The 25296-nt window shown below is 46.1% G+C and overlaps 1 protein-coding gene across 1 annotated transcript in view; it reads right to left on the minus strand.

The window, feature by feature from the left end:
- epha5 (EPH receptor A5) overlaps positions 1-25296 on the minus strand; it is a 496258-nt gene that overhangs the window by 26309 nt on the left and 444653 nt on the right. The window contains exons 10-13 of the mRNA XM_085991135.1: positions 14834-14959; positions 14549-14734; positions 11423-11484; positions 8548-8757 (exon numbers count right to left, since the gene is read on the minus strand). Of these exons, the coding sequence (XP_085847261.1) occupies positions 8548-8757; positions 11423-11484; positions 14549-14734; positions 14834-14959 (584 nt within the window). The remainder of the gene's footprint in view (positions 1-8547; positions 8758-11422; positions 11485-14548; positions 14735-14833; positions 14960-25296) is intronic.

Consider the following 25296-nt stretch of genomic DNA (forward strand, 5'->3'; position numbering starts at 1 on the left):
GGTTGGTAGAGGACCTTTGTCTTACGGATGTTTAGTGTAAGGCCCATGATCTCGAAAGCTTCGGTGAAGGTGTTGACGATGGTTTCGAGTTCAACCTCCGAGTGAGCGCAGGCGCAAGCATCGTCTGCATACTGTAATTCGACGACAGCGGATGGGACGACCTTGGATCTAGACCGGAGGCGATGGCTGTTGAACAGTTTCCCGTTTGTTCTGTAAATTAGCTCCACTCCAGTGGGGAGCTTACTGAGGGTGAGATGGAGCATTGCAGCAAGGAAGATCAAAAAGAGCGTTGGTGCGGTGACACAGCCTTGCCTGACTCCGGTTTGTACATGAATTGAGTATTGACCCAACCTGCTCAACCTTTCTTCATAAGACAACTCCTTCATCTCAGGAATCAACCTACTGAATCTACTCTGAACTGCCTCCAATGCAAGTATATCCCTCCTTAAATAAGGAGACCAAAACTGTACGCAGTACTCCAGGTGTGGTCTCAGCAATACCCTGTACAGTTGTAGCAGGATTTCCCTACTTTTATACTCCATCCCCCTTGCAATAAATGTCAACATTCAATTTGCCTTCCTAATTACTTGCTGTACCTGCATGCTAACTTTTTGTGTTTCATGTACAAGGACCCCCAGACCCCTCTGTACTGCAGCATGTTGTAATCTCTCTCCATTTAAATAATAATTGGCTTTTTTATTTTTCCTACCAAAGTGGATAACCTCACATTTTCCCACATTATACTCCATCTGCCATTTTTTTGCCCAATCACTTAGCCTATCTATATCCCTTTGCAGATTCTTCTTCCGAACTTGCTTTCCCACCTATCTTTGTATCATCAGTAAACTTGGCTATATTACACTCGGTCCCTTTATCCAAGTAATTAATATGGATTGTAAATAGTTGAGGCCCCAGCACTGATCCCTGTAGCACTCCATTAGTTACAGTTTGACAACCGAAAAATGATCCATTTTCCTGACTCTCTTTTCTGTTAGTTAGCCAATCCTCTATCCATGCTAATATATTACCCCCAACCCCATGAACTCTTATCTTGTGCAGTAACCTTTTATGTGGCACCTAATCGAATGCCTTCTAGAAATCCAAATACACTACATCTATTGGTTCCCCTTTATCCACCCTACTCGTTACATTCTTAAAGAAGTCCAGCAAATCTGTCAAACAAGATTTTCCTTTCATAAAACCATGCTGACTCTGCTTGGCTGTATCATGATTTTCTAAATGTCCTGCTATCACTTCCTTAATGATGGACTCCAACATTTTCCCAATGACAGATGTTAGGCTAACTGGTCTATAGTTTCCTGCTTTCTGTCTCCCTCCTTTCTTAAATAGGGGTGTTACATTTGCAGTTTTTCAATCTGCTGGGACCTCTCCAGAATCCAGGGAATTTTGGTAGATTGCAACCAATGCATCTACTATCTCTGCAGCCACTTCATTTACTACTCTAGAATGCAGGCTATCAGGTCCAGGAGACTTTTCCACCTTTAGTCCCATTATTTTACCAAGTACTTTTTCTCTAGTGATAGTGATTGTTTTAAGTTCCCCCCTACTTATAGCCCCTTGATTATCTATTATTGGGATGCTTTTAGTGTCTTCTACCGTGAAAATCGATACAAAATATTTGTTCAAAGTCTCTGTCATTTCCCTGTTTCCCATTATTAATTCCCCAGTCTCATCCTCTAAGGGACCAACGTTTACTTTAGCTACTCTCTTCCTTTTATATACCTGTAGAAGCTCTTACTGTCTGTTTTTATATTTCTTGCTAATTTACTCTCATAATCTATCTTCTCTCTCTTTATTATTTTTTTAGTCATCCTTTGCTGGTTTCTAAAATTTTCCCAATCGTCTGGCCTACCACTAATCTTTGCAACATTGTATGCCTTTGTTTTCAATTTGATACCATCCTTTACCTCCTTAGTTAGCCACAGATGGTTCATCTTTCTTTTAGAATCCTTCCATCTCACTGGAATATATATTTGCTGAGAGTTATGAAATATCTACTTAAATATCTGCCACTGCTTATTTACCGTCTTACCCTTTAATCTATTTTCTCAGTCAATTTTATCCAACTCTGCCTTCATACCTTTGTAATTGCCTTTATTTAAGTTCAGGACACTGGTTTGAGACCCAATTTTCTCACCCTCAAACTGAATTTGAAATTCAATCAAGCTATGATCACTCTTTCCTAGAGGATCCTTTACTATGAGATCATTAATTAATCCTGTCTCATTACACAGTACCAGATCTAACATAGCCTGCTCCCTGATTGGTTCCACAACATATTGTTCTAAGACACCATCCCAAATATATTCTATGAACTCTTCCTCAAGGCTACCTTGGCCAATTTGATTTGTCCAATCAGTATGAAGATTAAAATCACCCATGATTATTGCAGTAACTTTCTTACAAGCCCCTATTATTTCTTGATTAATACACTGTCCTACAGTATAGCTACTGTTAGGGTGCCTATAGGCTACTCCCACCACTGACTTATTTCCCTTACTATTTCTTATCTCCACCCAAACTGATTCTACATCTTGATCTTCTGAGCCAATATCATTTCTCACTACTGCACTGATCTCATCCTTTATTAACAAAGCTTTATTAACATAAATCTTTATCATATCCTTTATCAACAGCTGCTACTGCCCTCACAATGACTTCCCCATCTTGCTCACACTTGCTGCTAAACTACCTCACACATCTGCAGAACCCTTCAACAGGGCACACACTAACCCACCACTACTCTACTAGCAGAAGAAGTTCGCACATAATCAAAAGGAGACCTTAAGAACAGGAGGAGGTCCCACTCTGTTGCAAACACTGACATCAATGGAGAAAGTTGCCATCTGCTTGATTGACAGAGGGAAGATACACATTGGAGATGGTGAGGCTGTTTGGCCATTTTCCCTTGCTTTCCGCTTTCCACTTAACTCTGTAGTTCACACATACAGCCTGACAACCTGGGGCTGCATTGCAGTGCCACTTATCTACTAAGAGCTTACCATTCAAAAGATGCACCATCACTCACTTTTACCTTTCCAAGCATCAGCATAGAAATCAGCATGATGCGTGCTATAGCTAGTGAGTTAGAGTGGTCTTCACAGGGTGATTCACAGAGCACGTGAGCAGGAGCAGGTACAAGTGGTCATGATAGCCCAGAAAACACCTTGCTGGAGGACAGGTTTGGGACCTTGCTCTGCTGACGATGACAGAGGTGCAAGCTTTACTGAACCAGCCTTTAAAAGGAAAATACTTTCTGTGCACCATCAATTGCTGAACGTACTGGACTGTCTGCCAGGGGGCTACCGCAACATGTCAGAGAGTGTGGTAGAGTCCATTACCAACTTGTGTGGTATCCACACTCAGTCATCAACCATGGAGTGTCTACCCACTTTAAAGGATACAGCAGCTGGACCCTTCTTGCAGGAATCTCTGGCACCAGTTGTAGCATGTCTAAAGGATGTTCATATTGGGACCATGCAGGCTTTGGTCTCCGCCATCTCCGAATAGATAGCTTTTATCGGATCGCGGATGTCCTACAGCCTGCTCTCCTGTTGATCAGTGTGAGCATTGAGCCTCAGACTAATATTAGGGGCAGTCGTGCAATGGAATGGAATGCATTGCCTTCTCTCAGGATGACAATGCATCTGTACCCTTGTAAGCCAATTAACCAATGCTCAACCTGGTCCCAAAAAAGCTAGTTGGGCTAGCCTGCCCTGAAAGTCACCAAGTTGCTGTAGCTGGGTCCTCCCAGGCCCGATCTACTAGAGCCCCTGACTGAGCCACATCAGCCTTCCACTTCCTTCAATGAAGCCACTGCTAGCCACAGTGAAATAGCCAGAAAGATTCCCATGTAGAAAAAAGTGTACTGCCAGAAGCCCCTTGAGAGTATAACGACTACACGCACTTTAAATCATCTCCGTAGACAAAAAGCACTGCAAAAATATTTCCCAATTTTTTACTGCATTTTGAATAAGAGCAGGTGAGGATCCCTTTAAATATCGTATAAATGGCTACCACCATAATCTGTGCTGTCCATGATTTGTAGGTGAGTTGAGGAAGTAGCAGTGGCACAAAAATGGTGGTGTGGGTCCGGATAAGATTAATTGACCCCATATTTACATATAGTTATGAAGCGCCCTTTATTCAGCAGTACACTATTCAGTCTTTGTTGAGCTGGCATTTTAATTCCAATAAAATGATTTAGGAATGGTGCTTTTCTATAAAGATCCCTGAGGACATGTATAAAATCCCTGGTTAAGTATGAATTGTGGAAATGAATGAGAGCTATTGTAGCATCCACTGAGGGAGTGTAGAATGTTGACATGTACAGTAGTGCAGTGTAATCCAAAGCTAAATGCATGCAGAATGAAAATGTTACTTGGTCACACTCAACATATGAACAAATATCAGCTCATGCAGAATTACACTTTTGCAGGAGGTGGGGATTTGGAAAAAAAGTCCAAAACAAATTCTATCGGAGCCAGCAAAGGTTTAATTTTGGCTTGGTTTGATTGAATAGCCAAAGTCCATTGTTATTACGATAATGTCAGCTCTCCTCTATAGAGTAGGAGCTGAAGGACTGGATCAAATGTGTGTACATATCTATACCCTGCCAATACTGGCAGGTTCCATAATAAGCTGATTTGTTGGCACAACCTTTAAGTAAAATTCCTTGAAGGGCTGGGATGCCAGTCTATAAATACTGTCTCATGGGCAAGTTAGGTATGTTGCTTTCAAGATCCTGCCACCTTCCATTCTCCATAAACTTGAGCTTGTCTAAAACTCTGCTGCCCGTATCCTAACTTGCACCAAGTCCCATTCACCCATCACACCTATGCTCGCTGACCTACATTGGCTCCTGGTCTGGCAACACCTCAATTTTAAAATTCTCATCCTTGGGTTCTAATCTCTCCATGGCCTCACCCCTCCCTAGCTCTGTAACCTCCTCAAGTCCTACAAGACTCCGAGATCGCTACGCTCCTCCAATATTGGCCTCTTGTATATTCCCAATTTTTATCGCTCCACCATTGGTGGCCATGTCTTCAGCTGTATCTATATATATAAAACGGTATGTCTCTCTGTCTGTCTTTCTGTCTCTCTGTCAGGCTATACAATCAAAAGTTATAGAGCGTACCTACACGTGTGTTACATCAAAAGAAAGCTTACGATTCCAGAACGGTCGTAAGCGTATTTACGTTTTGGTGAGACAAAAATTGTGCCCGCGGTATCCAAAAAACGTTCAAAATTCCGCTCATTAGCATTGAGTGACGTCGAGGTCGACCAATCGTACGGTCGAGCGACCCGACGGTCGACCAATCGCTGCGTGGCGGGGGCGGGGTCCTGGCGCGTGCGGGCGAGCCCTCCTAGAGTCGAGTGACGGGACGATTGACCAATTCTACGCTTCGGTGACCTGACGGTCGACCAATCGGTGCGTGTGTGGGCGGGCCTTATCGTTCTGAACCGAGGTGAGTTGCCGCCATCTTGATTCCAAACTTTTCATTTCTTTTTCCCGCTTTCTGCGTCTTTAAAGAAAAAGTTGCTTTTAAAACACATAGGGCTAAAAATTGGGTGGCTAGCGTCACCTTTTAGCGCCTAAAAAGGCAGTCAGTGGCTGTAGCGCCACTGGCTGCGCCTGCTGCCATATTCAGTGGGGGCGCAAATGGTGGCGTTAACCGGTAGTGCTGCGCCTCCACCGATGACATCATCGGTGTGCGCCACGCCCCATTAGCGCCCCGATCGCGAAATTTGTTTGCGAACGCCGCTGCAGCGCCGTTCGCAAACAGCGCCAGGTTCCCGGGGCCTTGCTGCGCCGGCAGAGGCGCAAGTTAAGGTGGAGGTGCGGTGCGGCTGCTTTTTTCAGTGGCCGCCTGCCAGCACCTCCGTTCACAGCCTCCTGGTCCCCCCCCCCGCCCCCCCCGCGGCAATGCCAGCTGTTTCCCGATAGACCGGCACTTCTCCTTGGTGCCGGGCTCTTTTGCCGGCACCCGCGATCAGGGCTCGCGCTGTTGCAGGCCCCTCCCCCTTAACAGAGGGAGGGAGGCCTGCAGTACCGCAGCGCGCTGCGCCGCAGCGTGTGGCGCTGCGGCATGTTGCGCTGCGAAATTCACTTTCAGCGCCCTAAGAGGGACGCGGAGCGCTTCGAGCCGCGCCCCGTGTCCCTCTTGGGGCGCTGAAACTGAATTTAAGGTGATCGCTACTGTGGCGATCGCGGCGCAAAAACCAGCGCACAGCCGAACTTTGCGCCACTTTGTTGCCTCTACCCAATTTTTAGCCCATATTGTTTTAAAAAAAAGTTAATTACTTTCTAAATGTTTTATTTAATCTGATTAATTTTCCTACCTTTCCCCGTTTTTGCAGGTAGGCCTCGAAGCCTGGGCGTCTGTTGCCAGTCATGCTGAACCCTAGGCAATTGTTTTGTGGCAAGCTCCTCCCACACCTCACCCCCCACCCCCCACCTGGGCCTGATTCCGAACCAGCGGCCAGCCATCTTGGTAAAGACTGGCTGGGCTCACTGCAAGCTCCTCGTGCTTCATTCGCGCTGGCGCTGCACGGCGCACGCGCACCTCCACACAGAGCGCGGCCAGAGGGAAGCATGCAGGTTAGCGGGGGGGGGGGCGGGGCTCGGGAGGGGAGGGGTAGCGGAGCGGAGAGGGTTACCCCGGCAATCGGGCTCGCCAGCTGCAATCGGCCGTTTCAAGCCGCCTCAGGCCCGGCCTCGGGAGGGCGGGGCTCGGGCTGACCGGGGCGCTGCGCTCGGCATGTCAGTGCGTGGGGTGGCACGGAGCTCAGCGGAGCCATCGCCGGCAGAGGGGAGAGGGTCTGCTGGCTGCCCCCTTCCTTTCTCCCCCCCTCCTCTCCCCCCCTCTCCCCCTCCCCTCCCCCTCCCCCTCCCCTCCCCCTCCCCCCTCCCGCTCCCATTCCCCCTCCCCCCCTCTCCCCCCTCCCCTCCCCTTTCCCCCCCTCCCCTCCCCTTCCCCCCCTCCCTTCCCCCCTCCCCTCCCCTTTCCTCCCCTCCCCTTCCCCCCTCCCTTCCCCCCCTCCCCTCCCCTTCCCCCCCTCCCCTCCACCCTTCCCCCCTCCCCTCCCCTCCCCTTCCCCCTCCCCTTTCCCCCCTCCCCTCACCCCTCCCCTCCCCTTTCCCCCCTCCCCTTTCCCCCTCCCCTTTCCCCCCTCCCCTCCCCTTCCCTTCCCTCCCCCCTCCCCTACCCCCTCCCCGCCCCTCCCCCTCCCCTCCCCTTTCCCCCTCCCCTCCCCTCCCCCCTCCCCTCCCCCCTCCCTCCCCTTCCCCCTCCCTTTCCCCCCTCCCCTCCCCTTCCCCCTCCCCTTTCCCTCCTCCCCTCACCCCTCCCCTCTCCCCTCCCCTTTCCCCCTCCCCTTTCCCCCCTCCCCTTCCCTTCCCTCCCCCCTCCCCTCCCCCCTCCCCGCCCCTCCCCCCTCCCCTCCCCCCTCCCCTCCCCTTTCCCCCCCTTCCCCCTTTCCCCTTCCCCCCCTTTCCCCCCCTCTTCCCCCCCTTCCCCCCAGTCGCTCTCTCTCTTCCCCCCAGTCGCTCTCTCTCTTTCCCCCAGTCGCTCTCTCTCTCTCTCTTCCAACAACGTGCCCTCAAAAGACCCTCGGCACCGCCGGGCACTTCAGCTATACTCTATATATAAGCCCTGTACTCTGAAATTCCCTGCCTAGACAGCTCTGACTCGTTACCTCTCTCTCTTCTCCTTGAAGTCACTTCTTAAAATCTACCTCTTTGATCAAGTTTTTGGTCACCTGTCCTAATATCTCGGTGTTTTGTCTGATAACACTCCTGTGAAGTTCCTTAGGACATTTTTACTCTGTTAAAGGCACTATATAAATGCAAGTTGTTGTTGTTGTGCCATGTGAAATTTTTATTTTCTGCAGTTGTCAGACAGCATTACATTATAAAACATGGGAAGCTTTAATTGAGTAAGCTGCTGACCACCAAGGTCTAACTCTTCAACCAGAACTTTATTGTTCTTTTATCGTTGTTGGGCCAAAATCCTGGAATTCCCTACCTAACAGCACTGTGGGAAGTACTATCATCACATGGACTGCAGCAGTTCAAGATGAAGGCCCACCACCACCTTCCCAAGGGCAATTACGGATCGGCATTAAATGCCGACCTTGCTAGTGATGCCCATATCCCGCGAATGAATAAAGAAAAACTGGAGCCAGACCTCTATGTTTATATCAGGAATGCAAAAGTTGTTGCAGCTGCACCTTAATCCAAAAAAGTTGACAAGGACTACCTGCAGACATCTCCGCTCCTGCCCATTAAACTCTCCCAGACAATGTCAATGTCCGGAATTCAGTTTCTTGTATGGAGAAGTTCTAGGCCATGGGAAAGCTATGATGTGCCTGTTGATATCCTGCTACAATTTTCCCAAATGTTTGTGATGTCAGCCACACCCAGGATCTGATACATCTGTCCTTTATACCTTTGCACCCTTTGTTATGCCACCTATTATTCAAACTACAAACAAATCAACACAGACCAAATGTAGTTTCACATACCCTTGTTGTATAAGCAGCTTCTGGGTCGTCCTCAAGTACCCGGGAAAGGCCGAAATCAGAAACCTTACTGACCAGGTTGCTGTTGACTAAGATGTTTCGAGCAGCCAGGTCTCGGTGGACATAGCCCATGTCTGAAAGATACCTCATTCCGGAGGCAATTCCTCTCAGCATTCCCACCAGCTGGATTACTGTAAATTGGCCATCGTTTTTCTAAAGGAGAGTTAAAAAATTGGTCATTCGGTATCGTTATCAGTAAAAAGTAATTTTGTAAAGGAATGAGCAAAGACTCGACTGAACTATTCTTTAACTGTAAATGCATTCGAGATGTGGCTTTGAATAAAAAGATCCATTTTAAATTGGTTAATGTCTCTGCTAAAATGCTGAACAAAGCACTATCATACAGACATGTTAAGCTTTCATCTGCTAACTGCAACTTCTATTCATTAAGACTAGAGATGCACCATCAGAACTGGTTGTCTGCATGTCCTTTTGGTCATCGGATAGTGTGGATTGTGGGGAGTAGGAAGAGCTTCATGGGAGAAAATAAATAGGGCATGGGCAAAATAAGGTAACATTTCAAAGAACAGAATGAAATAGCTCTGTTTATTTTACAGATCAGTGCTGTGCTCGTCTGGTCTGATCAGAAAGCACAAACACACATCAAAAGACTTTTGCCTTTAAAGTACAAAAATTCCTTATGTCAAAATAAACAAGACTTCATAAATTTTTGAGGTATTAAATTCAAAGCCAGCTAACCACAAAAGAACATTTTAAAGCCACCTGGCCTTGATTTTGCACTGTTACAGATGAAATGGAGCAGGGCCAACTTAAGTCACCCATTAATACCACTTCAACCAATTAAAGTTGTTGTTAATATATAAAAATCCCATAGTCATTTAGAGTTTTCTCCCTCATGGGGGGGCAAGGTTCCAGCTGTGTACTTTCCCAACAAGTCTGGATGCCTCCACTTCCTGTTGGCAGGGAACAGGGCATCAGGTGTAAAATTCCCACCAACAGGGAATTTAATTGTTTAAGTATACATGCATGCAAACATGGAAAACTAGCAAAAGCTCACTAAGTGCTTCAAGAAAGCTAGCACAGCCCCCAAAAAACAGGCAACACAAGAGCAGCCCTGATTTAAAAGCCATGTGAAAACAAGTGATTTACCCAGGCTTTGTAATTTCAGCTGCAGGCATACACAACATTCCTTCACTTTGGAGAGAATAAAAGCACAATGACATGAAAGCCTGAAAGGGAAAATCCAAATGTTGAAAGCACAACATTAGTGGAGTATTTCTAAGGGGGGGGGGGAAGTGGTGGCGGTCTGGGGATAGGTGCCTCTGGAAAAATTTGAATTTCACATCATCAGAGACGCATTCTGCTTTATTTTAAACAATTTTCTCCTGCACAATTAACAGATTTTCATCTAAAGAAAGGAAATACAAAGTGACATTTGGATTTTCAACATCTCAATCAGACTGAAAAATTACCTCAACACTCATTCTCCCATATCTAATCTCCCACTGCCCCAGTTCACAAAGACACTGCACCCCATCCAAATCCATACCCTCTCAGAAGTATTCTCTCCTCCTCCGACCCTCCCATTTCATACTAGCTCTTCTTCCTATCCTCCCTCCATTCCAAACTGGCACCCTTATCCTTCCTCCTCAATTCAACCTGGCACTCTTATTCCCCAACCTTGTTCAAGTTGACACTCTTCATCTCCAATCCAGTTCAAGCCAGTACTCTTTATCAACCCCCATTGAAGCTAACACTCTCCTTTCATTCCCTCCATTCAAACTGCTATTAAAGGTCAACCACATAGTCATGTAGGGTAGTCTGGGTAGGGGGAGCAGGTTCCCTTCTCTGCCTCTTTTTGTGACATCGCTACTGAAGAAGGGCTTGCCCTACTTCTGGCAGAATTTCCAACAATCATAAAAAGAGTATCTGCTCCAAATTCCTCTTAATTTACATGCATGACGTCTTCTCTGACTGTGACCATGGTGCACTATTCCTCCTTGTCCTTCTTGACCTCTCTGCAGCTTTTGACACAGTTCACCACACCGTCCTTCTCCAACACCTTCCCTCCATTGTCCAGCTCAGTGGGACTGTCTTGCATGGTTCCACTCTTACCTAGCCAACCACAGCCAGAGCCTCTCCAGCAATAGCTTTTCTGTGCATGGGCTGGTGGTGCAGAAACTTGCTCATTGTCAACGCATTGATTTGAATGGATGGAAATTCATGAAATACTTGCGATTTTCCAATATGCACTGGTGAGGCTTTCCTCTGCCAGTACATACTTGGAAATCACCTATTAGTCTTGCTTTAAGATTTAATTTGAAACAATTGCAGTATTTTCATTTCTTTTAACATCATGGAAACCCGTATCATATGCTTTGTATCAAATGATACAATTTTACTTAAATAGTTCTTTTAAAAAAAAATTTCCCCCCCAATATGATGCAATTGAAATTTACACTTCGATACTGGGATACATTTTACAAAACAGTATCCACGATGCAGAGACTCACACAACAGGAGGGCAGAATGGACAATTGGGCACAGATGTCAACACACTCAATTTGCAGCCAGCCGAAATTTCTGGTTATTAATGTTAAGGACCAAAAAAGCAGGAGAGCTGCGGATTGGGTGTGCTGACCACTGTGCTTGATTGCTCGATCTTCCCTCCTGTCAAGCAAGGCTGCAGGTTAGGAAATAAAATGAATCCCATTGCATTGATTTTTAAACTTGAAGACCATTTATACGTTATGATAATACATCAATTCCTATCCTATTAATAATTAATACGGAAACAATTAGACCAATAAATTGCCAATTGATTGATGATTTAATTTCTGAAATGTGCAAAACTCACCTTTAAAAAAGTATCAAGAGAGCCATTCTCCATATATTCAGTCACTATCATTACTGGTTTACCTTAAAATATATGTAAAAAAATAAGTCATTTATTAAAATTGCTACAGATACATTAGGCACATAGAAGATGCGATTGTACGAAGCAAATGTTAAGAAATTGCCAGCATGCAGTCCATGATCTTCCATCTGTGAATTTTAATTGACGGAATATCACAGTTTCCTGAGATTCACTCCCTGTGAGTGGTGCTCGCCACTGGGAGAGCCGGATCACAAATTAGCCCTATATTTTCATACGAAAGGATGACATCAGAACAGGAGTAGAGCAATCCATGCTCATCAATAAAAATATATACATTTTATTTCTTGATTTTTCAACTCCAACAGCTTATTCAGCCTATTCCACAGGGTTGTTATTAGCTTGCATTAAATCAGCAAATGTTTGTGAACTTAAGGGCTATAGTTTCCTCCATTACTTAATTTTTGTGAGATAATTGACCATCATTCCCCCTTTCTGCTCACATTTACTTTCATTGCAAAAGGAGGAAAATAAATACTTTATGGAGTGATTTTTGTATTTCCGCAGGTTATTTGAGTATTGCTTTATATGGTGATGGGCTTTCAGAGTGTGACTTGATTACAGAGTTAACTTTCAGCTCAATGAGCGTACAGTAGTTTAGTGGTTACAGTACTAGATTAGCAACTCAGAGGTCATGAGTTCCAATCCCACAATGATAAATTGTGTAATTGAATTCACAAATTCTGGTAAATTGGGGAATGGCACCAGAAAATGACCATGTGAATTGCTGGTTTGTTGGAAAAACCCAGCTGGTTCATTACTGTCCTTCAGGGAAGGGAACCTGCTTCACCTGCCCAGTCTATCCTACATGTGACTCCAATTCCACACTACATGGTTCAACCTTAATGCCTTCAAACCCCCAAAGGTGGGCAAAATCAATGCCTTGCTGGTGTTGCCCACATCCCAAGAATAAAAATAATAGCAAATTTACATCCGAAATGGGGCGGGCTGTTGCATTAACCCTTGCCCCAGATATTCCAATTAGTGCGTCTGGCAAGTGAGCTCTGTACTTAGATCACTAATTCAAAAAATCTACCCCTATATTTCACTGTAAAAACCATACCATTCATTATACCAGTAAATGAAAATTTAATTTGGCCAAGCCAACTATTTTTCCAGATTAATTAGGCAAATATAAAGTACATACGAATTAACTACTCTGTGGCATTTCACACGAGACCAAGTGTAGCCTTCAGGTGAAGCAGGATTATAGGGTCGGGCATAATTGGAGCAGGGCCCTTAATTCAGTTGGCATTTTAAAGTCATATATTCTGTCCTTATTTTTATATAATACTTATATATTACTGATAAGTAAATACAAAAATGTCTGACAATTTGGGAAACAGAGAAAGATAGATGATTGCAGCATAGGAATTTCTCTGCAGTACGGGCTCAGGAGCGAAGAGCTGCACAACTGAGGCACTGCAGTGCTATTATTGGTGGGAGAGTGTAATTACAGTGTGACAAGTTTACATAGGTAGTTTCTATTATAAATGTTGGTGTAGCAATTTATAATTGTAAAAGTTCACAGGAAGTGTGCACAAATGTAAGATTATAAACATATTATAGTTTGTAGGCAATTACTTTATTAAAGAAATGTAACTAGCTAGGCACCCTTAATAAACATGCATTTTTTGCATGCTGTTCTCTCCCTCTGCTCTTCCCTATCTAAGCACTGACAGCTTTCTTAAGTTTGTAGGAGAAAATGTATTCACAGCACAGCAACGACAAGCAATGAGAAAATCGATAATTTCATCATGCCGGTAATGTCAAAGACTGAAGAAACTTGATTGGGAGTGGGGGATTGTCCCAGGAAGCAAGAGAGAAGTCACTATGACTGTACATTAATGGATTATCAATTGGTTGGAATTATATTTCAGTTCTGCACTCCATTATAGCTCAGTTTATTCCATTAGTCTTCAAAATAAATTTAATGGTGTGTTACACCAAAGGCAGTAATTATGTATGTGCTATACAATAAAATAACATATAGGCCCGGAATCTGCGGTCAGCTACGAAGCAAAGGCATTTGTCGATGGACCCGAAGTAAGCTTCACACAAAGATTTTGCGATCTCTGTGTCGAGAAGTTCAAGTTTGCCGACGTGTAATTCAAATCAACGGAGGTTAGTGGGAATTCCCTTGTGCGAGCTGTTGTGACATCAACAAGCTGTCTAAGCAGCCAATCAAAGCGTAGAATTCTCACAGACAGCGAACCAGGAAGTGGGTAAGCTCTTCAAATTCAATTTTTTTTAAAAAATGTTAGAGAGAGCAAAACAAAGAATGGGGCTCTCACATGGGGAAAAGACAAACCTGAAATAATGAGCAAACTTTAAAAAAAATTATATATATTTTTTAAAGTTTCTTAAAAATGTGATTTTTATTAAAATGGATAAATTTGACACTGTACAAAATTAAAATTAATATTTCAGGGCCTTAACCTTTGTTTATTGACTGAAAGAAAACTGCAGAAATTAATAGCTGAGATGAAGTATATGAAGTGCCCTCTACAAAATATACCAGTACATTAAAAAGATACTCTGAACTTGAGGTTTGTTCCTAATAAAATATCTATGGTTATGAATATCAGACTGGTAATTACAACATTTGTATACTTTTATAATAATACCACACTATGACTGGTCGGGATCCAGTCAGAATCTTCTTTGCTTTAAGAGAAAATTGCATGATCCATGTGTTACGAATCTGATTTCATTTTTTTTAAGTTAAACAATGTGAAACATGGATCCAGTGTTGAACAAGCTAATGAGTACTTTATTGAAAAGCATTTATCATTCACAGACCTAACAGCTTTTTCAGAAATATCAAGTTTAACATACAATAGTATAGGTTTGTTAGAAGCATACTTTAATATATATTTATATGCTGAATGCATGGTTCTACTTTAGAAATAAATTTAAATTCTAAATCCAAATAGGCTTTGAAAATAATGATTTATGATTTACATTTCTAGAAGTAATAACAGCTTCACAATATGCATCTGCGTCTGACTTATTGGTTTGGTAGATAAGGTATAGAAGGTTACGTACTTTTAGTGACCACCCCTTCAAGGTGGATGATGTTTGGATGATCAAACTGTCCCATAATACTTGCTTCACCAAGGAAATCCCTGCGCTGCTTCTCTGTATAACCAGCTTTTAGGGTTTTGATGGCTACTGGGAACTCTCTCTTCCCAGGCAATTTCAAACGGCCACTGCACACCTCGCCAAACTCGCCTTGAATGAGAAATAAGACGTTGTACTGTTAAGTAACTCTATTTACCGCAACAGCACAGGACCTAACAAAGTAATAAGGATTTTTATCATCTAACCCACCTGCTCCAATGACTCTCTCAATAGTAATGCATGATGCATCTATTTCCTTGGCAAACTCATGAACAGCTTGACTTGGGTCTTCGTAGGTATGCGGATCAATGTATGTTCTTATTCCTGGCAATTTAACTGTTAATGAGAATAAATTATGAAGATATTAGTACAATATTGTATCATTGCTCAGTAAAATAATGTTGATGCTAACACAATATATTTTTTATTTTAATTGTTACATTAAAAGGTTTTTGCTTTTTCTGCTTCTTGTGTTTCTAATATAACACAATTGAGTTTGAATTATTTATCTTAATCTGATATCCAGGGTCACATTTTCTTTGCATAATTTTCTACAGTTTAAGTGTTATTAGTCTCTATGGGGCTTCACCCCCCCTCAACCCCCACCACCCCTATCCTGGTCACAAGTGTATTCTTGTCTGACCAGACCTGAACCTGCCTACATTTCTGGTTTCAGCCATTACCATAAGCATGTGAAATGGTTGAGGAAAACCAGCTGTCTTAACAGCCCTGAAAAGCCTGCAGCAGCGGTATCAGCCATTGGCTTCAGGGTCTTCTGGCTGCTGTGCCAAAACAGAAGCCAGAAGGCCTTCACCTCATATATTCATTCTGCTTGCCCTACCATCTGACTGGTTCCAAATGTTTGCATCTAAGCCTTTCTCAGAGCTGAGCAGGCTAGGTACTATAAATGGACTCCATTAAGCAGAGATGCAGGAAATTGAGATGAGGGAGATGTTGTGATGGGATATCCTGCTTAAGTCACAAGTGGTCCACCTACCTCAGGGGAAGCCCCAGAAATATCTGGGCAATGTAAAGGGGGCAGTGACCCAGCAGCACAAGCATTGTCCCTTTTCCCTCTACTTTGGACCTTGGGAATAAGAGTTTCTCTGGAGCAAAGCCCTCACATTTTAAAGCCATCAACACCTATATAGTAAAATGTATGCTATTCCAGTTCCTTCTAATTTTCTCACCTCTAGCCTTTATACTGGAACCTTTTGTACTCTTTTTATTTCAGTTTCTCCAAACTTTGTTCTTCCTAGACTCCAAACATGCATTTTCTCCTCCCTACGTCATCACACTGTTGAAATCATGACTCATCACAACATCTCCTATTCTCATCATTTCCGACAATCTTAAAACTGTACAATGCCCTACCTCTTTCAGATTTCCCTGTATGGCCGGAATTTTGCCGGTGCTCAGCAGACGGGATCGGTGGCGGGTGGATAGTTAAATGTGAATTGATTGACAGTGGGTCAGGAATCCACCATCAGATCGCACGCACTTGCCTTTCCTGATGTCGGGTCTGCCAGCGCTGAGCAGACCCGACCGGCAGTGGCAGGGGAGCCAATTTAAATGGTTAGTGGCTTGTTTACAGCCACTTAACAATGGTTTTAAACAGACCTTTTGAATTTGACAGCTCGCCCACAGATTTCACGCTGTTGCTAGACCACATCTGTGAAGCTGAGGTGGGAGGTCAGTGGCCATTGAATCAGCTGATGAGTTGACAGCTTCAAATGTCAAGTAAAAGCTCCCACCTTACAGAGATATCTTCCCTCAGCCACAACCTCTTCCTCACTGCATTTCCACAACAGATTCACCATATGGCAAGTCTTTAAGGACATAAGAAATAGGAGCAGGAGTAGGCCATTCGGCCCTTCAAGCCTGCTCTGCCATCCAATGAGATCATGGCTGATCTTCTGCCTCAACTCCATTCAGCGGCCCTATTGCCATATCCCTTGATGCCCTTACTAGTCAGAAATCTATCGACTTCTGTTTTGAATATACCCAATGACTGAGCCTCCACAGCCCTCTGGGGTAGAGAATTCCAAAGATTCACCACCATCTGTGTGAAGAAATTTCTTCTCATCTCAGTACTGAATGGCCTACCCTTTATCTTGAGGCTGTGGCCCCTGGTTCTAGATTCCCCAGCAAAGGGAAACATTATCCCAGCATCCATCCTATCAAGCCCTGAAATAATTTTGTATGCTTCAATGAGATCCCCTCTCATTCTTCTGAATTCAAGAGAATACAGGTCTAGTTTACTCAATCTCTTCTCATACAACAGTCCTGCCATCCCAGGAATCAACCTCATGAACCTTTGTTGCACTCCCTCTATGGCAAGTATATCCTTCCTTCGGTAAGGAGAACAAAATTGTACACAGTACTCCAGGTGTGGTCTCACCAAGGCCCTATATAATTGGAGTAAGACTTCTTTGCTCCTGTACTCAAATCCTCTTGTAATGAAGGCCAGCATACCATTTGCCTTCCTAATGGCTTGCTGAACCTGCACATTCACTTTCAGTGACTCATGTACAGGGATACCCAGATCCCTTTGAGCATCTGCATTCCCCAATATTTCACCATTTACACAAGTCTCCATCCAGTCTGACCTGATTATCTCTCCCACCATCGACAGATCACTTCTGTCATCTCTACTTCACCTGCCATCTATTCCATCAACATGGGTACCCTTTAAACTCCCTCACCTTGGTCCTCAAAATCTCACCACGATCAGCCCCAACACCAGCAGCACCAGGCATACCAGCAGCACCAACAATAACACCAGCCCTCTCCGCAATCACCTGATGCTGCACAGGACACAGGACATCAGCACCTGACCGCATTGCTGCCTGGAAGGCCAGGGATGGCCTCACCATGGCCACATTTACTTCATTTGATGCTGTACACCCTGGCTGGCACATGATGCACCAGGTTGGTGCCTCCCCACACCAATACCACAAAGTATCCCTACAATGACCAAGCCATTCCTTTCACACTCATCACCATTGCGGGGGGTACCGTTATGTCTCACCATTCACGGCAACTCACTAAGCCACTTCCAAAGATTCACAGAACGCAAAGTGTTGAAAAAAAAGTTTCAATATTTGACACCGCATTAACAGAAGCTTTACATGGACATTGAATAAAACACCCTAAGTGTGTTGTTAGTTGATATGATTGTACAAGGATGAGGGTGAGTGCGAGGGGTGGCTAGTGAGATGGGGATGTGATAATATAAATAGAGAGAGGGATGGGTGGAGGTCCAAGGTAAGTTGGTGTGAGTAAGATATGCAGGATTAGAGTAGGGAAGGCAGAGTGATGGGGATGTGATGAGAGGCACAGCAGTTTGAATGTGGTTGTGTACTAACGTTTTGTGATCTACTGAGATCATTGAAACGTTTTTGGCACTGCACCCAGGTCCTCCTGACCACATCCCTGCTTGTGCCCTCCTCTGCAATCTGCAACCAGGCTGTGTTGATCTCCTGGAGAAGTCTCTTCTGCCCCTGGGAAAGGAAGGGAACCTCCCTGCGTGCTGTGACTCCCTCCATAAGGATATAGAGGGAGTCATGGGAGAGCCTGGGTGCAGCCCTGTACCTTTATGCACTGCTTGTCAGTGTTTGCAGCACCTCAATGCTGCAGAACACTGACAGCACAAATATCAAGACAAATGTGGCCATGGTCCCTTTAAGGAAACCGGTTAATGATGGGTCATGATGTCACCAGACCTGCTTCTTCTAATTGGCTGCAAAACACGCTGGGTGGGCTTAACAAGCCCAATCAACGGAAAGTCATTTTACACAGCGGGCTGAAGCCAGCAGCGGAGTCAGGACACGCCACCGACATCGCCCGCCATGGACCCACCGAGGTAAGTCAAATCACTGCCATTATTTCTATTTAGGCCTCAAATGTATTTGGCTTGTCCTACTGATAGAACTCAATGCAACACTTAAAAAATAACATCATGTTTTTATATATTCAAGAAGCAATTTTTTCTTAATTCTGAGAAACATTTAAGAATCCTTTCGAACTCACTGGACCCAGGCTAGAAAATCTGTTGTGACTGATGTCACTTAAGCTAATTACATTTCTGAATACATGCACCGTCAGGGGACAAATAATAAAAGCCCTAAAATTCCATGCTGGTTCTGCTTGTCTCCCACTAAGACTAGTTCTACCAGGTCTCCACCGCTTTTTCAGAGTTGAAATTGGGAGAAGCCTTGGGGAATTTTAGGGCCAATTTCTTTAACAGTTCAGATAAACTGACTGTTACAAATTAAGAAAATCATGACAGTATTGGAGGTGTTTCTATAAGCATTGTTAATGGCACTTTGATCCAATGCAGTAGAATGCTCAATGCTTCCCATCAGTAAGGCAGTTAACCAAACCTTTATCAATAAGTCTTCACCTGTGATTCCATAGTGCAATGTTACTGCTAACAAACAACTGTACAAGCCAAACATCTTCCAATAACATTTATGCACATTAAAACAAGCGCTGCACCCACCCCACTGCCCCATATATTTATATAATGAAACAGAGCCTACGCAAGATTAGTCCACTGACAATCTCAGGGAAGCAGTCTTCACTAGATCAGATACATTGCTATTTCATTAACTCGGAGCTGGGTCTGAGGGGGCAATTTTGATGATTCAGGTGGACAGAGAGCAGGGTGACCAAACCACCCAGCCAATGTTGCCGACAGGAGGTCTGATTGATGTTGGTGATCGGGCTACGTTATAATAGAATCAGCGAGCTGCCAGCACTAATCAAGAGCTGACAGGCAGGAAATCTGGTGACGGAGGGATCAGCAGCAAGTGGGCTGATTTTGTGGCACCTTTACTGTTTTCGCAGCAGCATCCAGTGGTCCCTTTGATGACCGTTGGTTTAGCTGCTATTTGTCCAGTTTCGCTGGGAAGACCACGCACAGCTTCTGTCTGTGCTTGGAAGACCAAAATTGCATCAGGGTCCTAAATATGTCATAAGGCTCTGATTTAATTATATTAATGAGGCTCCCACCTCTTTCGGGTGGGAGCACTGGCCACTTCTTTCAAGGACCCCCTGTAAAATTGTGGTGGGCATGAAAACAATGGAAAGTCAACAATAAGTCTGTTTTTTTGTTGCTATTTTTGTGTTGCCAGCCCACATTGTTACAGCAGGACCAGAGCAGTAGCGAGGTGAAAGTCGGCTCCATCCTGTCCAACTTTGCCGTTGAGGTGGTTAAAATGGTGATTTAAAAAAAGTTTTCTTTAAGGTTTTGGCTGAGGTGGAGTGCCAAAGCACTGTGTTATGGAGTTGTTTTTGGCCTTGATTCTCCAAATACCAGGCCATACAATTAAAAGATTACAAAGCTAGGAATAAGGGGAGTAAGGTGAGGCTCTTCATACACAAAAGTGTAATGGATTTGTGGAATAAGTTGACAGGGACCACTGAAGAAAACCGTATAAATGGTTCCTGAGTCAACTGACATGACTCTGGAATGAGATTGATGGAAACAGTAAGAAGCTGTGTAGGTGGTATGAGTTGAAACAATTGAATCTTGGCTTATTGAACATTGTGATCTCTCTTGCCATGGAAAGTTCTTAGGGCTAATTTTCCCATTTATTCCCCAGCCACAAAGGACAGGGAACAAGGGGTGGAGGCCAGTGACATCGGGTCTCTGCACCTCTTCTCCCTGCATTGCAGTGAGGAAAGCTGCAGGGAAAGTCTACTCCTGCACACCTCCCAGTAATGAGTAACAGGAAGGCTTTGGCAGGGAGCTGAGCTCAACTGGAATGGCAACAGGGAGGAGAAAATGGTAAACTGAAGAAATAACACAGAATTTTGCTCTTATCACTCATTTAAGCATAGGAACATAGGAATTGCTAGGCAAAAAAAACAAGGTCCATCTAGTTCATCTTCTACCATCCTGGGAGTCGCATGATTCAATGATAATGGAGTTGTTGACTAGTTATAGCAATCAATCTCTATCAATTAGTTTCCAACAGACCCAGACATGACATGAGGAAAACCCCAGTGGTGGAGAGCTTTGGAGCATAGGTCCAAAGTCACCTGTTCCTCCCATGCATGTTACGCCTACCATATGTCATGTCTCAAATTACTCATATACTATATCCCAAAAGTGTATTTAATCTGCTCTACTTTACCACATTTGTTCAAATTAACTAATTTTGATGATATTAATAAGAGTAAACCATACAAACTGCAATTTCCATCGCATGCCTAGTGTATCAGAAAACAACATTTTGTGGCGAAGGTTTGGCAGTGTAATGAAATTCTGCTCAAGGTAAGAGGTAGCAGTATTGCAGAGCTAAACACGTTCCCCTTTTATAGCCAGTGGAAGCACCAGGCACTCGTAAATTAAATTTAGCATGGGTCAATTGGGATGCAGAGTTCCCTTACGTCGTCCTGATATTAAGTGTTGGCCAGTCCTGCTGTAATATTATAACCCCTTTTATATAACAGCTATAAAATATTTGATTTTATTCATTATTTGAGGCTGAATTTTTCAAATAATTCAGTGAAAGCTGATCACCATCTGTTAGTTACACATGGTTCTCTGTACTTTTCACACACAAATTAAAAAGGTTCAAACATTTTTTGCTTATCGCAGGATCATAGCAACGACAGCACAGAAGGAGTCCATTCAGCCCACCATACTTGTGCTGTGTTAGCTCTTCAACTGGAGCTCTCTGTTAGAATCCCATTTCCTGTATCCTTTGCAAAAACTTATCCAATTCCCATATAAATCATATATATACTTAAATCAATTAAGTGTTGTAGCCTCTGCTTCAATAGCTACTCGTGGTAAAGCATCCCATGTTCTAATAAATATCTGGCAGTCAAAAAACGGTGATAGAGACCCAGCAGACGGTTTTACACTCCTCCCAATATTCTTTTCCTAGGATATCTAAAACTTGGTCACTATACACCAGTGATAAAAGTAAATAACCCCGCCCCGTGTGAAGAAAATTCTTCTAACTTTCCACTTTGTTCTTCAAGTGATAATCTTGAGTCTACGTTCCTTTGTTACACAGCCGCCAACAATTTTTCTCCATTTTTCCCTCTCAAAACTTTTCATAATTCTGTAATTCATAATTTAGATACCCAATTAGCTTCTTGTTCCAGTAAAAAATACCACAGATTTTTGAGCCTATCTTCTAACTGTCACCTCTCATTTGTGGTATCTTTCTAGTGAATATTTGCTGTTGCCTTTTCAGGGCTCTAATTTCCTTTTTATAATGAGGTGTTCAGAACTGGATGCAATAGTCCACCTGTGGCCTAACCAATGCTTTCATAGATACATTTTCCCTTAAAAAAAACAGGTGGGCTTGGAGCGTGGGGCAAGTTAAATTATTAAATACTAGCTGGAGTGCCCGGCGGTGCCGAGGCTATTTTGAGGGCATGTTGTTGTTGGAAGAGAGAGAGAGAGCGACTGGGGGGAAGAGAGAGAGCGACTGGGGGGAAGAGAGAGAGCGACTGGTGGGAAGAGAGAGAGCGACTGGGGGGAAGAGAGAGAGCGACTGGGGGGAAGAGAGAGAGCGACTGGGGGGAAGAGAGAGAGTGACTGGGGGAAGAGAGAGAGCGACTGGGGGGAAGAGAGAGAGCGACTGGGGGGGAAGAGAGAGAGCGACTGGGGAAGAGAGAGCGCGACTGGGGGGAAGAGAGAGAGCGACTTGGGGGGGAAGAGAGAGAGCGACTGGGGGGGAAGAGAGAGAGCGACTGGGGGGGAAGAGAGAGAGCGACTGGGGGAAGAGAGAGAGTGACTGGGGGAAGAGAGAGAGCGACTGGGGGAAGAGAGAGAGCGACTGGGGGGAAGAGAGAGAGTGACTGGGGGAAGAGAGAGAGTGACTGGGGGGGGAAGAGAGAGAGTGACTGGGGGGGGAAGAGAGAGCGACTGGGGGGGGAAGAGAGAGAGTGACTGGGGGGGAAGAGAGAGAGCGACTGGGGGGAAGAGAGAGAGCGACTGGGGGGAAGAGAGAGAGCGACTGGGGGGAAGAGAGAGAGCGACTTGGGGGGAAGAGAGAGAGTGACGGGGGGAAGAGAGAGAGCGACTGGGGGGGAAGAGAGAGTGCGACTGGGGGGGAAGGTGGCCCGATGGACCCCGGCGAAGGAAGGAAGAAGGTAAGCTCTCCCTCCCTGTCCCACCCCCTCACTCTTTCCCTCCCTGTCCCACCCCCTCACTCATTCCCTCCCTCACCCTCTCCCTCCCTCCCCCGTCTCTCCCTGCTTTACTCTCCCTCCCCCTCTCCTCACGCTCTCCCTCCCTCACCCTCTCTCTCTCTCCTCCTGTCTCTCCTGCTTTACTCTCTTTCCCTCCCTCCCCCCCTCCCTCCTCTCCCCCCCACCCTCTCTCTCTCTCCCCTCCCCCCCACCCTCTCTCTCTCTCCCCTCCCCCCCACCCTCTCTCTCTCTCCCTCCCCCCACCCTCTTTCTCTCTCCCCTCCCCCCACCCTCTTTCTCTCTCCCCTCCCCCCCACCCTCTCTCTCTCTCCCCTCCCCCACCCTCTCTCTCCCCCCCTCCCCCCACCCTCTCTCTCTCCCACCACTCTCTCTCTCCCCTCCCCCACCCCTCTCTCTCGCCACTCCCCCACCCTCTCTCTCTCCCCTCCCCCCACCCTCTCTCTCTCCCCTCCCCCCACCCTCTCTCTCTCCCCTCACCCACCCTCTCTCTCTCCCCTCCCCCACCCTCTCTCTCTCCCCCCACCCTCTCTCTCTCCCCCCCACCCTCTGTCTCTCCCCCACCCTCTCTCTCTCTCTCCCCCCACCCTCTCTCTCTCTCCCCCACCCTCTCTCTCCTCCCCCTCCCCCCACCCTCTCTCTCCCCCCTCCCCCCACCCTCTCTCTCCCCCCTCCCCCCACCCTCTCTCTCCCCCCCACCCTCTCTCTCTTCCCCCCACCCTCTCTCTCTTTCCTCTCCCTCCTTGCCCCTCTCCCTCCCTGCCCCTCTCCCTCCCTGCCCCTCTCCCTCTCCTCCCTCCCTATTTCTCTGACTCTCTGACGCCTGTTCCCCTCTGTCGCTCTCAGTTTCTCTTCTGCTGTGGTGCCCGATTTGCTACTCCAGGCCCCGCTGTCCGCCCCGCTCTCCGGAACAAGGTAAGAGCCGGGCTCCGGCCCCACACCGCCAGGGATCAGCACCCGAGGAACCCGCCCGCCGCCCAATGTGAACAAAGACCCTCCTCACCTGTCACGGAGTTGAAGTCGCCGAAAGCGGCCACGGTGCACCGGGCCTCTTCCCCCGCGCATTCAGGAGGCGCGGGGAAGAGAGAGAGAGAGAGGACAGACTGGGGGGGGGGCGAGTTAGACCCGCCGCGCACACTGCCTTTACTAAGATGGCGGCGGTAGCGGCGCTCGGCTGAGGCCCGCCCCTCCAGCCTTCACAAAGATGGCGGCGATCGGGGGCCGCTTGTTGACTGGGGCCGGGAGGTGCCTAGCTCGGGCGTGGGTGCGGAGGAGAGGCCGAGGCTTCGAGGCCTACCTGGAAAAACGGGGAAAGGTAGGAAAATTAATGAGATTAGATAAAAGATTTAGAAAGTAATTAACTTTTTTTAAAAACAATATGGCCTAGATTTTCAGTATAGACAGTTTTGGGGCGCTACGCTTAGCGCCCCGCCCGAAGTTAGCGCCCGCCCCCAAAGTAGCGCCCCGTTGCCGGAAATTCAGTGGCTTCGCCCTAAGAGGTTGGTGGAGCGCTAAAAGAGGCGTTCCACTACTGTCTTTAGGCGCTAAGCCGGCGGTGCAGAGCGCAACTCCCGAGCTCGGGCGCAGCGCACGGCAGACACTCTGGTGCCAGTGAGCTCTTAAAGGGGAAGGGTGCATGTGTTTTTTTCAAAGGCAGAGTCTGGGGGCGAAAAGAGGAGGAGGATGATGATGATGATGATGATGATGATGATGATGATGATGATGATGAGAGGAGGAGGAGGAGAGGAGGAGGAGGAGGAGGAGGAGGAGGAGGAGGAGGAGGAGGAGGAGGAGGAGGCCGGAAACATTAATACACCGTTCACAACAACACACACTGGATCCTTCCACACAACACATGCAGACTGCCTTCTATAGAGCAGGAGGAGGGCCCTTTAATTTGCGCTCCCCAGGGTGTGTTGCGTTCCATTTTACAAACGCTCTGGACGCCAGCCGCACAATGGGGCGATCCAACTGAAGTTTGGATTCGGGGCGGCCAAAGGGCGTTGCACGAGGATGTGACGTCATTTTCTGCGCGTGCATCCGGGCGGCCGCTAAACTTTGCGCCGGCGCTAACGGGCAACTTAATTTGGGGCGGGGCGCAAACTGCGCTGCGCCCGGCCGCTACACGCATAGCGCCCGAAAATCACTTCTCTTAAGGCGCTAACTGCTGGCGCAAGCAACTGAAAATCTAGCCTCTGTGTTTTAAAAGCAACGTTTTTTTTAAAGACGCAGAAAGCGGGAAAAAGAAAGGAAAAGTTTGGAATCAAGATGGCGGCGACTCACCTCGGTTCAGAAAGATAAAGCCCGCCCACACACGCACCGATTGGTCGACCGTCAGGTCACCGAAGCGTAGGATTGGTCAATCGTCCCGTCACTCGACCGTAGGAGGGCCCGGCTGCACGCGCCAGGAACCCGCCGTACGATTGGTCGACCTCGACGTCACTCGATGCTAATGAGCGGATAATGAGCGGCATGTTGAATGTTTTTTGGATACC

This window comes from Somniosus microcephalus, chromosome 1 (genome assembly GCF_052327205.1).
Source record: "Somniosus microcephalus isolate GS21.2 chromosome 1, FLI_Smic_1.0, whole genome shotgun sequence".
In the NCBI taxonomy this organism is placed as follows: domain Eukaryota; kingdom Metazoa; phylum Chordata; class Chondrichthyes; order Squaliformes; family Somniosidae; genus Somniosus; species Somniosus microcephalus.